Source organism: Eriocheir sinensis, chromosome 62 (assembly GCF_024679095.1).
Source record: "Eriocheir sinensis breed Jianghai 21 chromosome 62, ASM2467909v1, whole genome shotgun sequence".
Lineage (NCBI taxonomy): Eukaryota > Metazoa > Arthropoda > Malacostraca > Decapoda > Varunidae > Eriocheir > Eriocheir sinensis.
Genome location: NC_066570.1, coordinates 7,559,758 through 7,574,814, shown reverse-complemented (window position 1 = coordinate 7,574,814; position 15,057 = coordinate 7,559,758). Strand labels below are relative to the sequence as shown.

The following is a 15,057-nucleotide window of genomic DNA, read 5'->3' as shown; positions in this document are numbered from 1 at the left end:
TTCTCCTTCCTCTCCCTTTCCCTCCCCGCCTCACCCTTTCTCCCTCCTCTCCCTTTCCATGACTCTCCCTTCTTTCCCGTCTGATCCGGCGCAGGTCTGAGTCGAGGGCAGGAAGGACATGTGCGGTGCGTCCCAAGAATGGAATTAAAATGTCAAAGTAGCCACATAACTGTCAACAAATACTGATACGATGTCAGGGTCAGTCTCTCTCTCTCTCTCTCTCTCTCTCTCTCTCTCTCTCTCTCTCTCTCTCTCTCTCTCTCTCTCTCTCTCTCTCTCTCTCTCTCTCTCATCATATCACTTTTCGTTGCCTCTTTCAGCTTCCTATAAACTCCTCCTCCTCTTCTTCTTCCTCTTCTTCTTCCTCCTCCTCCTCTCTCTCTCTCTCTCTCTCTCTCTCTCTCTCTCTCTCTCTCTCTCTCTCTCTCTCTCTCTCTCTCTCTCTCTCTCTCTCTCTCTCTCTCTCTCTCTCTCTCTCTCTCTCTCTCTCTCTCTCTCTCTCTCTCTCTCTCGTCAGGGAAGGAAGGTCACGCTCGTTACGTCACCCTCACCTGTTCTACCTGTTTCTCTCACCTGACTCCCGTGTGCAACGAACCTGTTTCTCGCGCATCGGAAATAGTCTAATGAGCGTTTTGATATCCCAGGTAAAAGGGCTATTACACTGCGCAAATTTTCCGTGGATCTTCAGTCAAACCACGATTTCCGCTGGCGTGGTTCTCATATTTCCGTGGTTTTCCGACGTGTTCACGATCTCCCAAAGCTACGGTAGATTTCACCAAAGGACGGCGGTATTACTCACCATCATCATCATCAGCAGCAATAACAAGAAACAAATGAGAACCACGCCAGCGGAAATCGTGGTTTGACTGAAGATCCACGGAAAATTTGCCCAGTGTAATAGCCCCTTAAAGGTAAAGGTGAAGGTAAGGTTGGGAGCATGTGTCATAGCTGTGTGTCGCCGGCAATCATCTCCATCCCCTTTGGTTAGGTAAAAAAAAAATAAGGCACGTGAAGAAGGGAGTGTTGCCTCACTTTTCAAGCATTGCCAAAGGTTCCTAAGCTCTGAGCCGTGTCCGTGGTAACATTCCGAGCCTGTTACTTTGTTCTGAACCAGTTTCTCGCGCGTCAGTTATAATCACACGAGGGTTTTGTGTTCACGGGTTAGGTCAGGTAAAACTTAAGGGGCTATTACATTAGGCAAATTTTCCGTGGATCTTCAGTCAAACCACGATTTCCGGCAGCGTGGCTCTCATTTGTTTCTTGTTATTGCTGATGATGATGATGGTGAGTAATACCGTCGTCCTTCGGTGAAATCTACCGTAGCTTTGGGAGATCGTGGACACGTTAGAAAACCACGGGAATATGAGAACCACGCCAGCGGAAATCGTGGTTTGACTGAAGATCCACGGAAAATTTGCCCAGTGTAATAGCCCCTTATGGCATGTGAAGAACGGATATTTACCCCACTTTTCCAGTATTGCCAAAAGTTCCTTAGCGCTGAGCCGTGTCCGTGGTAACCTGCCAAGCCTGTTTGTTACTTTGCCTTACGTATCGCTGCTCTTAACACAAGTAATAATGTTAAGAGGCCACACTCCACTTTCTTGTCCCGCATTTTTTTAACCAAAGGAGACAGCTCAAGGGCACAAAAAAAATGAAACAATAATAAAAAAAAAGTCCGCTACTCGCTGCTCCTAAAAAAAAGAATCAAAAGAGGTGGCCGAAAGAGAGGTCAATTTCGGGAGGAGAGGTGTCCAGATACCGCTATACGCTAAGGTCCTGTTTTGAGCCAGGTCATCATGTAAGGTTACTCAGCCCTATATAAACTAACAACATTAATCCGGTACATAAGCCAGGGACGCTCGCCTTACTTGTCCAGCATACACAAAGGTCCTGTTTTTGAGCCAGTTCATTACGTAAGGTTACTCTGCCCTATATAAACTAAGGATATTAGTCACTTACATAAGCCGGGGACGCTCACCTTACTTGTCCAGCATTACACAAAGGTCCTGTTTCAGTTCTTCACGTAAGGTTAGAACAGAAGGAAAATTTAAACTTTGAGAGAAAGGGAAGAGTACGTTGAAGATAAAATTATTGAGGAATGCAAAAGTACGTTGAAAGAGTAAAGGAACAGAAGAGAAGTAGAATAAAAGAAATAAAAGAGCGGCATAACGGAAAACAGGAAAGTAAATGATAGGAAAAGGCGATAAAATGGATGAGAGAGGAGGAATAAAAGGAAACTAAGGTCATCACACAGGTACACGAGCCGGGGACACTCACCTTACTTGTCCAGCATACACAAAGGTCCTGTTTTTGAGTCATTCTTCACGCAAGGTTACTGTCATAAGGAAACTAAGGTCATCACACAGGTACATGAGCCGGGGACACTCACCTCCCTTGTCCAGCATCACCTCCACGAGATGGTAGTCTTCGGGGTTGGCGTCGGGTAGGTCAAACTTCTTGAGTGCGAGGGAGATGACATCGGTGACGCAGGTCAGGGAGGTGACGGGCAGCACGGTGTGTTCCACGCCCACGGTGCCTCCCAGGCGTGACGGGTACACTCGGATGTGGCCCTCGTCGTTGCCCTTCTCCCTGCGACACACGACACACGCGCCGCTAGTAGCCGTGTTGGGGCCTGAGTCAGCCTGATGCGGTTCTACTCATCATTTCAGCACACTCACACCCCACCACGGCACAGGGAGGAAGGACGGCGCACAGTGGAAGGTGTGGACAGGCGGGTGAGGGAGAACAGGGTGCATAAGTAGGAGGGGGGGTGGGGGTTAGAGATCTGTGGTCTGCGTGACGATAGAGGCGAACACGTACACGATCAAGACACAGATCTCTGGGTCGTGTTATAAAACCTTTCGGCTCCCAAGAACACATATTTGACAAGGCTTTCGGAGGAATTGAGGGCATTTCCAGGAGTAGTTTTATGACCCTGGTGGTAGTCTGACCCTTCTTCTGTATCGTGAACCTCAAGAAGCACTCATTAGAACCCGAGTGACCCCCTCTTTGACCTTTAGAAATAGTTGATGTGAGGAGCGAAAGTGTCTTATAAAACCAACCAGAGCGTGTATAGAGGTGTGTCCAGGCAGGGAGGGAGGCAGAGTGCGTGAGTGGGGGGAGAGATCTGTGGTCTGGGTGACGGTAGAGGGGAAAGGTACACGAGCAAGACAACAACAGTAAATAGAACAAACAGAGGAGTTAAAAGGGGCGTAAGTAGGGGAGATATCTGTGGTCTTGGTGACGGTAGAGGGGAAAGGTACACGAGCAAGACAACAACGGCGAATAGAACAAACAGAAGAGGGGTTAAAAGGGGCGTAAGTAGGGGAGAGATCTGTGGTCTGGGTGACGGTAGAGCAGCGTTGCCAAAGTATCGTACTCAGCGCATTGCATTTCCGTAGTTTTGGACCGATACATATAGCAGAAAAAAGCGAAAACCATCAATATTTAACAGTCTGAACGATAACTTCAAATTTCTATCGTCATTTGTGTGGTTGCAACAGTTTTGGAGCCTAAAAATGATAAATGGAATGTTCAAAGTACGACAATTTGGCAATGCTGCGGTAGAGTCAAATGGGTACACGGGCAAGATAAAAACAGTGAGTAAAACAAACAGAGAGAAGGAGGAAGAGTTACGTACAGGGGGAGGGGCGCCTGGGTAGAGGAGGGTGATAAAGGTCCATATTCTTAAACGTATCAGGCTCCATTACGACAATTTCCCAAGGCCAGAGAAGAGTAACCGCGTCAACATTGCCAGATTGTCTTACTCAGCCTCTTATATTTACCGACTTCCGACCCCAAAACTGTCTCGTGGACCCCAATAAGGAGATTCACTTATAATTATCGTTAAAATAGTTAATTCCTGATGTTTCTTGGTAATAGTTAGGCGTCAGATACCGGTAAATACTATGCTCTGAGTACGACAATCTGCCAACGGTGAACCGGGTATCCATGGGTGCACTTTCCCGGTCATGAAGCAGAAGTCTTGTAAAATTATCACTGGGATCACAAAACATTCCATGAAAAGCCCAGCAACTTCCACGTGAGGCTTTTCAATCAGGGGAAGTTAGGCGCGCCGCTGATATGCTTAAAAATATGGGTTATAGTGAGACCAAGGGCAGACGATGAAGGCAAACAGGTATAAGGGAGCAGAAGACAACAAAACAGGTATGAGGGAGCAGAAGACAACAAAACAGGTATTAGGGAGCAGAAGACAACAAAACAGGTATTAGGGAGCAGAAGACAACAAAACAGGTATAAGGGAGCAGAAGACAACAAAACAGGTATAAGGGAGCAGAAGACAACAAAACAGGTATTAGGGAGCAGAAGACAACAAAACAGGTATAAGGGAGCAGAAGACAACAAAACAGGTATAAGGGAGCAGAAGACAACAAAACAGGTATAAGGGAGCAGAAGAGACGCCAAAAGACAGAATAGAGAGGAGGTGAGAGGAGGCGAGGAAGAACAGGGCGCACGCATTGACGAGGGAGAGGATGCAATACCACAGAGAGGGCGATACACCAACACACTGGAGGTAGAAGGGGAATGGAACACACACTCACACACACACACAGGAACACGTTGAAGGGAGGAAAGACGGTACGCAGCGGGAGGTGTGTAGAGGTGGGCGAGGAAGGGCAGGGTGCATACATTAGGGATTGAGATCATAGTACATACCATAAAAATGACAACGATTGAGGTGAATATATATACACACACACGAGTAAAAGGGGCGAATACCTCACATACACATAAAACAGGAGGATAATTTACACTTTGAGAGAGAAAGGGAAGAGTAGGTTAAGGAGAGAACTTATTTGGGAATGCAAAAGTATGTTGAGAGAGTAAAGGAACACGAGAGGTAGAAAAAGGGAATAAAAGACGGTAAAACGGAAATCAGGCAAGCAAATGAGAGGAAAAGGAAATAAAATGGTTTTTTTTACTACAGCAAAGAAGACAGCACAAGGGCACAAAAAAAGGAAACAATAAAAAAATTGCCCGCTACTCGCTGCTCCTGTAAAGAATCCGAAAAGGAGGCCGAAAGAGCAGTAAATTTCGGGAGGAGAGGTGTCCTGATACCCTCCTCTTGAAAGAGTTCAAGTCGTAGGCAGGAGGAAATACAGTTGAAGGAAGATCGTTCCAGAGATTACCAGCGTGAGGGATGAAAGAGTGAAGAAGCTGGTTAACTCTTTCGTAAGGGATTTGGACAATAAAGGGATGAGTTTGAGTAGAAAGTCGTGTGCGGCGAGGCCGCATGAAGGGGGGAGGCATGCATTTAGCAAGTTCAGAAGAGCAGTCAGCGTGAAAATATCTATAGAAGATAGAAAGGGAGGCAACATGGCGGCGGAATTTGAGAGGTAGAAGGCTATCAGTAAGAGGAGAAGAGCTGATGAGACGAAGAGCCTTAGACTCCACTTTGTCCAAGAGAGCTGTGTGAGTGGAGGCCCCCCACACGTGAGAGGCATACTCCATACGAGGGCGGACAAGGCCCCTGTATATGGATAGCAACTGTGCGGGGGAAAAGAACTGGCGGAGACGATACAGAACGCCCAACCTCAAGGAAGCGAGAAGAGATATAAAGTTTCCAGTTAAGATTTTGAGTTAAGGATAGACCGAGGATATTTAGTGTTGAAGAAGGTGACAGCTGGGTGTTGTCGAAGAATAGGGGATAGGTGTTTGGAAGATTGTGTCGAGTTGATAGGTGGAGAAATTGAGTTTTTGAGGCATTGAAGGACACAAGGTTCCTTCTACCCCAATCGGAAATGATAGCAAGGTCTGAGGTTAAGCGTTCTGCAGCCTCCAGCCTGGAGTCATGTAATTCCTGTTGAGAGGGTCTTCTGTTGAAAGAAGTTGAATAATGCAGAGTGGAGTCATCAGCGTATGAATGGATAGGACAGTTTGTTATAGAAAGAAGATCATTGATGAATAATAGGAAGAGAGTGGGTGATAGAACAGAGCCTTGTGGAACACCACTGTTGATAGGTTTAGGAGAAGAACAGTGACCGTCTACCACAGCAGAGATAGAACGGCCGGAGAGGAAACTGGAGATAAAGGTACAGAGAGAGGGATAGAATCCGAAAGAGGGCAGTTTAGAAAGCAAAGACTTGTGCCAGACTCTATCGAAGGCTTTCGATATGTCTAGCGCAACTGAGAAAGTTTCACCGAAACGGCTAAGAGAGGATGACCAAGAATCAGTTAAGAGAGCAAGAAGATCACCAGTAGAACGCCCCTTGCGGAACCCATACTGGCGATCAGATAGAAGGTTAGAAGTGGAAAGATGCTTTTGAAAAGCTTTAGATAGACAGGAAAGTAAAGCTATAGGGCGGTAGTTTGAGGGATTGGAACGGTCACCCTTCTTAGGCACAGGCTGTATGAAGGCGTACTTCCAGATGCTGCTAGGCAGAGACGAAAGAGAAAGGAGGAATAAGAGGCGGCATAACGGAAAACAGGCGCGTAAATGAGAAGAAATAGCAATAAAATGGATGAGAGAGGAAAGAAAACACACGAAAGGAAAGTACGTAAGGTGCACGGAAAGGAAGAAATACAACACGTGAACCAAAGGAAATACAAACATGAGCACATAAACAAAGGGAGAAATTTGCACAAAAAGGGAGGCATCAAGGCACCTCCTATATGAACCAGTGACTTGCTGTATTTATGCGTGTTATGCATCTGAAAGGTGATCTGCGCATTGTTGTCCAGATCGAGATGAAAACTAGTGAGGTACAGAGAATAACAAACACAGGTACGAGGAAGGCTGCGGAGGACGAATATAAAGAGATTTCGCAATTGAATGAGAAGACAGACAAGTATACATGAGCAAATTCAAGAGGAAGATTTATACACATGAGATACATACGAGTAAGAAAACAATGATACAAAGTCAGGCATACGGGGAGAATAAAAACATGTGCAGGGGCGAGAAAATAATAGTAGTGAGGTGTGCAGGAATAAAAACAAAACGAAAACAAAGAAAGGTAATGAAGGGTACAGGTAAGGAAAAGGGTACACACTCAACCATACAAAAAAACAGAAATATGTGCAAGAAAAAATGTCAGGTGTGGTCACAGGTAAAGCAGGAATAAAAAAATTAAAAAAAGAAAGGTAACGAAGGGTAGAGGTAAGGAAAAAGATACACTCAACCATACCAAAAAAAACAAAAAACAAAAAAAACGTGCAGGCAGAAAAAAAATGTCAGGTGTGGTCACAGGTAAAGCAGGAATAAAAAAAAAGAAAGGTAACGATGAGTAGAGGTAAGGAAAAAGATACACTCAACCATACCAAAAAAAAAAAATAAATAAATAAAAAAATGTGCAGGCAGAAAAAAAATGTCAGGTGTGGTCACAGGTAAAGCAGGAATAAAAAAATAAAAAAATAAAATAAAGGTAACGAAGGGTAGAGGTAAGGAAAAAGATACACTCAACCATACAAAAAAAAAAAAAAAAAAAAAATATGTGCAGGCAGAAAAAAAATGTCAGGTGTGGTCACAGGTACATCATCAGAAGCAGCCTTTCGTACCTGTATCTGAGGAACACCGCGGGACGCTTGCCCTCTCGCCGCGTCAGCTTGGACACGGGCAGGGGGTCGGTGAGTTCCGTCTCCTCGGCCGAGTAGGCGTCCGTCAGGAAGGTGCTGGTCACCTCCTGCGGCAGGTGGAAGGCCCGCAGCGCCGCCGTCAGGAACTCCGCCACCGAGGCCGCGCGGGAGACGGTGACGAGGCGGAACATGCGACGCTGCAGGGAACTGTTGCCGTCAAATACCTTGACCACCTCTGTGTGGGGGGAAGGAGAGGTGAGGGGGACGGGGGGAAAGGATAGATATAAATAGATACAGATAGATATATCGTCACCCTCATAAAATAATCGCCTAAGTCATATTTCAGTGATTTCCAGGTTTTTGTGTACATCAATTTTTCAACATGTGACGCCCATTTTTGTATAGTTGCCTTCGTCATTCAGGGTTTGAGTGTTCTAGAATTGGCATTTTCATTCCTGCCTAAATCTTAAGTCAAATAAGATAATGACAGTTCTTTTCAGATTAACTGTAAAGTAGAAAATAATAACTTAGGCGGTTTGTTTACGGTGGCGATATGTGGATAGACAGGCAGATAGACAACTCGACCAGTCTAGTTCACCTGTCACCTTCCACCCACTCTTTACTAAACAAACCCTCAACCCCCCTCCAGCTGTTTACCCCACCGCCAATCCATCAGTACATGTACCCAGTCACTTATCCACCTACAAACACGAGTCTTTGTCCTTGTTGTTCCTTTCTGTTTATTACTACACTCCTACCTCGATACTTTCTCCCTCCTTTCCCTTCCCCTTCTTTGCTTTCCTTTCATATAAATCTACTCTTACTTATCTCTCCACATGTATCTTCTTATTTCTCCTTCTTTCCTCCAACACCTCTGCCTTCATCCTCTCTTCCTTATTTCCCTTCCATCCTTTGTTTTCCTTCCTTATATACTCTCTCATCCACCCACATATACACATTATTCCTTCCTCTTTCTCCCTACACTCCTCCTCCCTCAATCTTTCCCCCATCTTCGCCTCCTTCCCCACCTTTGCTTCCCTCCCTCGTACTCCTTCCATCATCCCCAGACACCCCCACCGCCTCCTTACCTTCGTCCTTCTCGTCCCTGTCTCTGGATCGCTCTCTCATGGCGGGTTCCTCACACTCCCGCATCTTGTACCCCTCGCTGGTGAACTCCTCCGAAATGCTCCTTGCTGTGGGGGCGAGACGGGAGAGGAGGAGGAGGTCAGAGAGGTTCAGTTTGGGCATAAGGCGAAGGGAGGGCGGTACAGGTGGAAGCGAGTACAGAAAATGAGAGGAAGGAAAGAAATGGAATAGTTTGTGTTGAGGTGGGTTGAGTTGAAGGTCAGAGAAAGGGAATGAGGATAGAGAGTACAGAGGAAAGAAAGGAAAGAGAGCCATGCGAGGTAATGACAAAGTGAGGGAGGGAGGGAGGAAGGGGAAAGGAGGCAGGGATGAAGGACATGGGGAGAGGGTAACATGTTGAGGGGTAGGCACGATGGGGATAGAAGTAGAAAGAATAGATAGAAGTAGAAAGAATAGATAAAAGTAGAAATAATAGTATGCAGGTAAATATTTCATTGATAGAACAAAAACAAAAAAAACACATTATAGGCTACTACTACTATTACTACTACTACTACTACTACTACTGTTACTACTACTACTACTACTTCTACGACGACGACAAAAACTAGTACTAAAACACACACACACACACACACACACACACACACACACACACACACACACACACACACACACACACACTCCCCACCACCACACACACACACGCACGCACGCAACACTCACAGTCTCCTGATAGTGTGTCCTTCCTTCTGTTCTGCACCCCGATGATTGCTTCCATGGGCACCTCCGTTCGGGGGATGCTTACTGTTCACGGGGGAGAGAGAGAGAGAGAGAGGAGAGGGTCAGCTGGGTGTAGGGTGAGAGGATGTGATGTGAGGTGTAGGAGTGTGTAGTGGGGTGTGGGGTGGGGTAGGCTGGGGTGTGGTGTGGTGTGGTGATTTTGAGGGTGTTAAGTGTGATACGGTGTGGGCTTGTGGTGTGGTGTGATATGCTGAGGTCGTGTATGGTATGGTATGGTATGGTATGGTATGGTATGATATCGTACTCATCGCATTGCATTTTCGTAGATTCGGACCAATAACTATGTCAAAAAGGAAAAAAAAAAAAAAGAGCATCAATAAATAACAGCTTTAACGATAACTTTAATTTTCTATCGTTATTTGTGTAGGTACGAGAGTTTGAGGCTTAAAAATGCTAAAGACAATGAGGTGAATACGATAACCTGGCAACGCTGGTGGTGTGATGTGGTGTGACGTGATATGCTGAGGTCATGTATGGTGTGGCGTGGTGTGGTGTGGTATATTTGAAGGTGTGCTGTGGTTTGTTAGGGGTGGTGTTCAGTGTATGGTGCGGTATTGGAGTGTGGTGGAGTGTGGTGTGGGGTTGGTTGGTTGGGTTGGGTTGGGTTGCCCTCTGGTGGTATAGTGAGGCACGGCTATTATGGCGTGGTGTGGTGTGGTATATTTGAAGGTGTGCTGTGGTTTGTTAGGGGTGGTGTTTAGTGTATGGTGTGGTATTGGAGTGTGGTGTAGTGTGGTGTGGTGTGGTATGTTTTAAGGTGTGCTGTGGTTTGCTTGGGGTGGTGTTCAGTGTATGGTGTGGTATTGGAGTGTGGTGTAGTGTGCTGTGGTGTGGTATATTTGAAGGTGTGCAGTGGTTTGCTTGGGGTGGTGTTGTGTATGGTGTGGTGTTGGAGTGTGGTGTGGAGTTGGTTGGTTGGGTTGGGTTGGGTTGCCCTCTGGTGGTATAGTGAGGCACGGCTGTTATGGTAAGTCTAAACACCCTAGTATCGCGTCACTCTTGCTGCTGAACTGTTGTGTTGCTATTTTGTGTTGCTTTGTGTTACTTTTGTTTGACTCAGTTGGAAGAAATGTGAAGAAAGAAAAGAGGAAACAAAAACCGTGTCCACTGATGTCGCTCTAGGAAGATTATAAGCTGTTGTGTTGCCATTTTGTGTTGCTATTTTGTGTTGCTATTTTGTGTTGCTATTTTGTGTTACTTTTCTTTGACTCAGTTGAAAGAAATGTGAAGAAAGAAAAGAGGAAACAAAAACCGTGCCCATCGATGTCGCTCTAGGAAGATTAGAAGCTGTTGTGTTGCCATTTTGTGTTGCTGTTTTGTGTTGCTATTTTCTGTTGCTATTTTGTTACTTTTGTTTGACTCAGTCGGAAAAAATGTGAAGAAAGAAAGAAAGGAAATAAAAACCGTGTCCATCGATGTCGCTCTAGGAAGATTAGAAGCTGTTGTGTTGCCATTTTGTGTTGCTATTTTGTGTTGCTATTTTCTGTTGCTATTTTGTGTTACTTTTGTTTGACTCAGTTGAAAGAAATGTGAAGAAAGAAAGAAAGGAAATAAAAACCGTGTCCATCGATGTCGCTCTAGGAAGATTAAAAGCTGTTGTGTTGCCATTTTGAGTTGTCATTTTGTGTTACTTTTGTTTGACTCAGAAGAAATGTGAAGAAAGAAAGGAGGAAACAAAAGCCGTGTCCATCGATGTCTCTCTTGGAAGATTAGAAGCTGTTGTGTTGCCATTTTGTGTTGCTATTTTGTGTTGCTATTTTGTGTTACTTTTTTTAACTCAGAAGAAATGTGAAGAAAGAAAGGAGGAAACAAAAACCGTGTCCATCGATGTCGCTCTAGGAAGATTAAAAGCTGTTGTGTTGCCATTTTGTGTTCTTATTTTGTGTTACTTTTGTTTCATTCAGTTGGAAGAAATGTGAAGAAAGAAAGGAGGAAAAAAAAACGTGTCCATCGATGTCGCTCTAGGAAGATTAAAAGCTGTTGTGTTGCCATTTTGTGTTGCTATTTTGTGTTGCTATTTTGTGTTACTTTTGTTTCATTCAGTTGGAAGAAATGTGAAGAAAGAAAGGAGGAAACAAAAACCGTGTCCATCGATGTCGCTCTAGGAAGATTAGAAGCTGTTGTGTTGCCATTTTGTGTTGCTATTTTGTGTTACTTTTGTTTAACTCCGAAGAAATGTGAAGAAAGAAAGAAAGGAAATAAAAAACGTGTCCATCGATGTCGCTCTAGGAAGATTAAAGCTGATGTGTTGCCATTTTGTGTTGCTATTTTGTGTTGCTATTTTCTGTTGCTATTTGTGTTACTTTTGTTTGAATCAGTTGAAAGAAATGTGAAGAAAGAAAGAAAGGAAATAAAAAACGTGTCCATCGATGTCGCTCTAGGAAGATTAGAAGCTGTTGTGTTGCCATTCTGAGTTGCTATTTTGTGTTACTTTTGTTTGACTCCGAAGAAATGTGAAGAAAGAAAGGAGGAAATAAAAACCGTGTCCATCGATGTCGCTCTAGGAAGATTAAAGCTGTTGTGTTGCCATTTTGTGTTGCTATTTTGTGTTGCTATTTTGTGTTACTTTTCTTTGACTCAGTTGGAAGAAATGTGAAGAAAGAAAGGAGGAAACAAAAGCCGTGTCCATCGATGTCGCTCTAGGAAGATTAAAGCTGTTGTGTTGCTATTTTGTGTTGCTATTTTGTGTTACTTTTGTTTGACTCAGAAGAAATGTGAAGAAAGAAAGGAGGAAAAAAAACGTGTCCATCGATGTCGCTCTAGGAAGATTAAAAGCTGTTGTGTTGCCATTTTGTGTTGCTATTTTGTGTTACTTTTGTTTCATTCAATTGGAAGAAATGTGAAGAAAGAAAGAAAGGAAATAAAAACCGTGTCCATTGATGTCGCTCTAGGAAGATTATAAGCTGTTGTGTTGCCATTCTGTGTTGCTTTGTTTTGCGCTACTTCCATTTGTTACTTGTCTGCAACATAAAGGAAAAAAAAAAAGAGAAAACAAACTGCGTCCGCCGATGTCGCAATACGAAACTATTGTGTTGCCATTTTGTATTTTTTTTACGTCTAGGCCTATAGCACCGGTAGGCTGGTTTGAGGGGCCTGGATGGTGTTCGGCCCCATCCCGTCATGGCGCAGACAAGTGTTTATAGTGGCGCCATCTTCTCTTGCTTCGTTCTGCGTTGCTGCGGTTTCATTCAGGTGGAAGTAAAATGAAATATAAAAAAAATATGTCCATCGATGCCGCTCCACGAAGATTAGAAAAGAGAGAGAGAGAAAAGTAGGTCAACAGGCGAGATCAATTGTGGCGGTGTGGGCGGCTTGAACCGTCTCCCGAAGGTGTGCGAGGCGACGGGAGGGGGGGGGGGGGACGTGTCGCTGGGTGTAGGCTGGGGGTGTGCGAGGCGAGGTGTACTCAGCTTGGGAGGGATGTCGTGTAGGAGTGTGTAGTGGGGTGGGGTGGGTAGTGTTGTGGTGGGGTGGGGTGGGTGGTGTGGTAAGGAGTGGTGTGGTGTGCAAGGCGAGGTGTACTGAGTTTGGGAGGGTTTTGATGTAGGGGTGTACTGAGTGTGGTGTGTTGTGGTGTGGTGTAGTGTGGGGTGCGGTGGTGTTGTGGTGTGGTAAGGAGTGGTGTGGTGTGCAAGGCGAGGTGTACTGAGCTCGGGAGGGCTGTGTTGTGGTGTGGTGTGGTGTGGTTGGGTGGGGTGTGACTTGCGAGGAGAGAGGGGACCGCGGAGGGAGGGAGAGAGAGCCAGCCTGTCGTAGAGTTCATTGTTGTACTTGTAAAAGAGAACCGTGATCTTGGTGAACTCTCGGGTATGGAGCAGGGAGGATGGTAAGTCTTGGATGATGATATTTTATGATAAAGAAGGCACACAAAGAACTATTACACATGAAGAAGAATGCCCTTGAGATGTGCGTCCTCCGGAAAGAAAAGAAATAACTGACAGTGATTAGAAGGTGAATACAAAGATTAGGGAGCAGGGACTTTGTAGAGGATCTGAAGAAACTGTTAACAGGATAGAAGAGATAAAATAGCAGTGAGTATAAGCGACTGGAGGACAAGGTTGATGGTGACAAGAGTTGCGTTTGGGGTGACAGCAACCATAACGACCATATATTTTTTTTTATTTTTTACAACAAAGGAGACGGCTCAAGGGCAACAAAAAGGGCGCAAAAAAATAGCCCATGTTATAAGTCTTGGAAGATATGATACAAGTTATGCATTCTGTAGTAACTCTTTAAATACACTATGACTATATTCTTGCACTCTGATTCATGATGTCTTGTAACTGGACGAACGAATTTATCTTCTTTTAAAGTTAATTCCACTGGCTATTTTGATTTCATTTCCCTCACGCCCCTTCCCTTCATCCCCACTTCCCCTTACCTCCCCTTCATTCCTCCCCTTCGCCCCTCCTGCCCCCTACCTACCCTTTCGTCCCTCCCTATTGTCCCTCCTGCCCCCTACCTCCCCTTCGTCCCTCCCTATTGTCCCTCCTGCCCCCTACCTTCCCTTCGTCCCTTCCCTTCGTCCCTCCCTATTGTCCCTCCTGCCCCCTACCTCCCCTTCGTCCCTTCCCTTCCTCCCTCCCTATTGTTCCACCTACCCCCTACCTCCTTCATCCTTCCTTCCTCCTCCCTTTCCTCCTCCCTATTGTTCCACCTACCCCTACCTCCTTTCCTTCCCTTCCTCCTCGTCCCTCCCTATTGTTCCACCTGCCCCTACCTCCCTTCATCCCTTCCCTTCCCTCCTCCCTATTGTTCCACCTACCCCTACCTTCCTCCCTTCCCTTCCTCCCTCCCTATTGTTCCACCTACCCCCTACCTCCCCTTCCTCCCTTCCCTTCCTCCCTCCCTATTGTTCCACCTACCCCCTACCTCCCCTTCATCCCTTCCCTTCCTCCCTCCCTATTGTTCCTCCTGCCCCCTACCTCCCCTTCATCCCTTCCCTTCCTCCCTCCCTATTGTTCCTCCTGCCCCCTACCTCCCCTTCCTCCCTCCCTATTGTTCCTCCTGCCCCTACCTCCCTTCCCTTCCTCCCTCCCTATTGTTCCTCCTGCCCCCTACCTCCCCTTCGTCCCTTCCCTTCGTCCCTCCCTATTGTTCCTCCTGCCCCCTACCTCCCCTTCATCCCTTCCCTTCGTCCCTCCCTATTGTTCCTCCTGCCCCCTACCTCCCCTTCGTCCCTTTCCTCATGCCCCCCCTCTTGTTCCTCCTACCCCCTACCTCCCCATCGTCCCTCTCCCTCACGCCCCTTCCCCTCGTCCCTCCTGCCCGCTACATCCCCTTCGTTCCTTCTAATTGTCCCTCCTATCACCTTCCTCCCTTTCGTCCCTCCCCTTCATAGCCTCCCATCGTCCGTTCCCCCACCTACCTCCCCCTAAAGTCCCTCACTTTGTATTTGGTTGATTTTTATTGACTACGGTAGCGTGCATGTATATTTTTTATGTGTAGTGTTTTTTTAGGTTGTAGAGTGTAGCTGTGGTCAACCAACTACCTGTTTATCTTTCCATTCGTCTTCTTTGATTCTGATTATATTATGTACAACGCAGCTTCTTCCGGTGTGTTGAGAGGGAAAGGTAAAGTTGGGGGCAAACGCTAAAGCTGCGCGTGGCCTCAGTGCTCATCTCCGTGTGT

The 15,057-nt window shown here is 45.9% G+C and overlaps 1 protein-coding gene across 7 annotated transcripts in view; it reads right to left on the bottom strand.

Annotated features, from left to right (window-relative positions):
* Positions 1-15,057, bottom strand: part of LOC126986716 (diacylglycerol kinase theta-like) — a 130,266-nt gene that overhangs the window by 29,410 nt on the left and 85,799 nt on the right. For 4 of the 7 annotated variants that reach the window (XM_050843080.1, XM_050843077.1, XM_050843078.1 and 1 more), the window contains 4 exons: positions 9,349-9,429; positions 8,625-8,729; positions 7,519-7,771; positions 2,390-2,613 (listed from right to left, as the gene is read on the bottom strand). In XM_050843080.1, coding sequence (XP_050699037.1) covers positions 2,390-2,613; positions 7,519-7,771; positions 8,625-8,729; positions 9,349-9,429 — 663 coding nt within the window. The remainder of the gene's footprint in view (positions 1-2,389; positions 2,614-7,518; positions 7,772-8,624; positions 8,730-9,348; positions 9,430-15,057) is intronic. The other 3 variants (XM_050843079.1, XM_050843081.1, XM_050843083.1) reach the window with 1 other exon arrangement.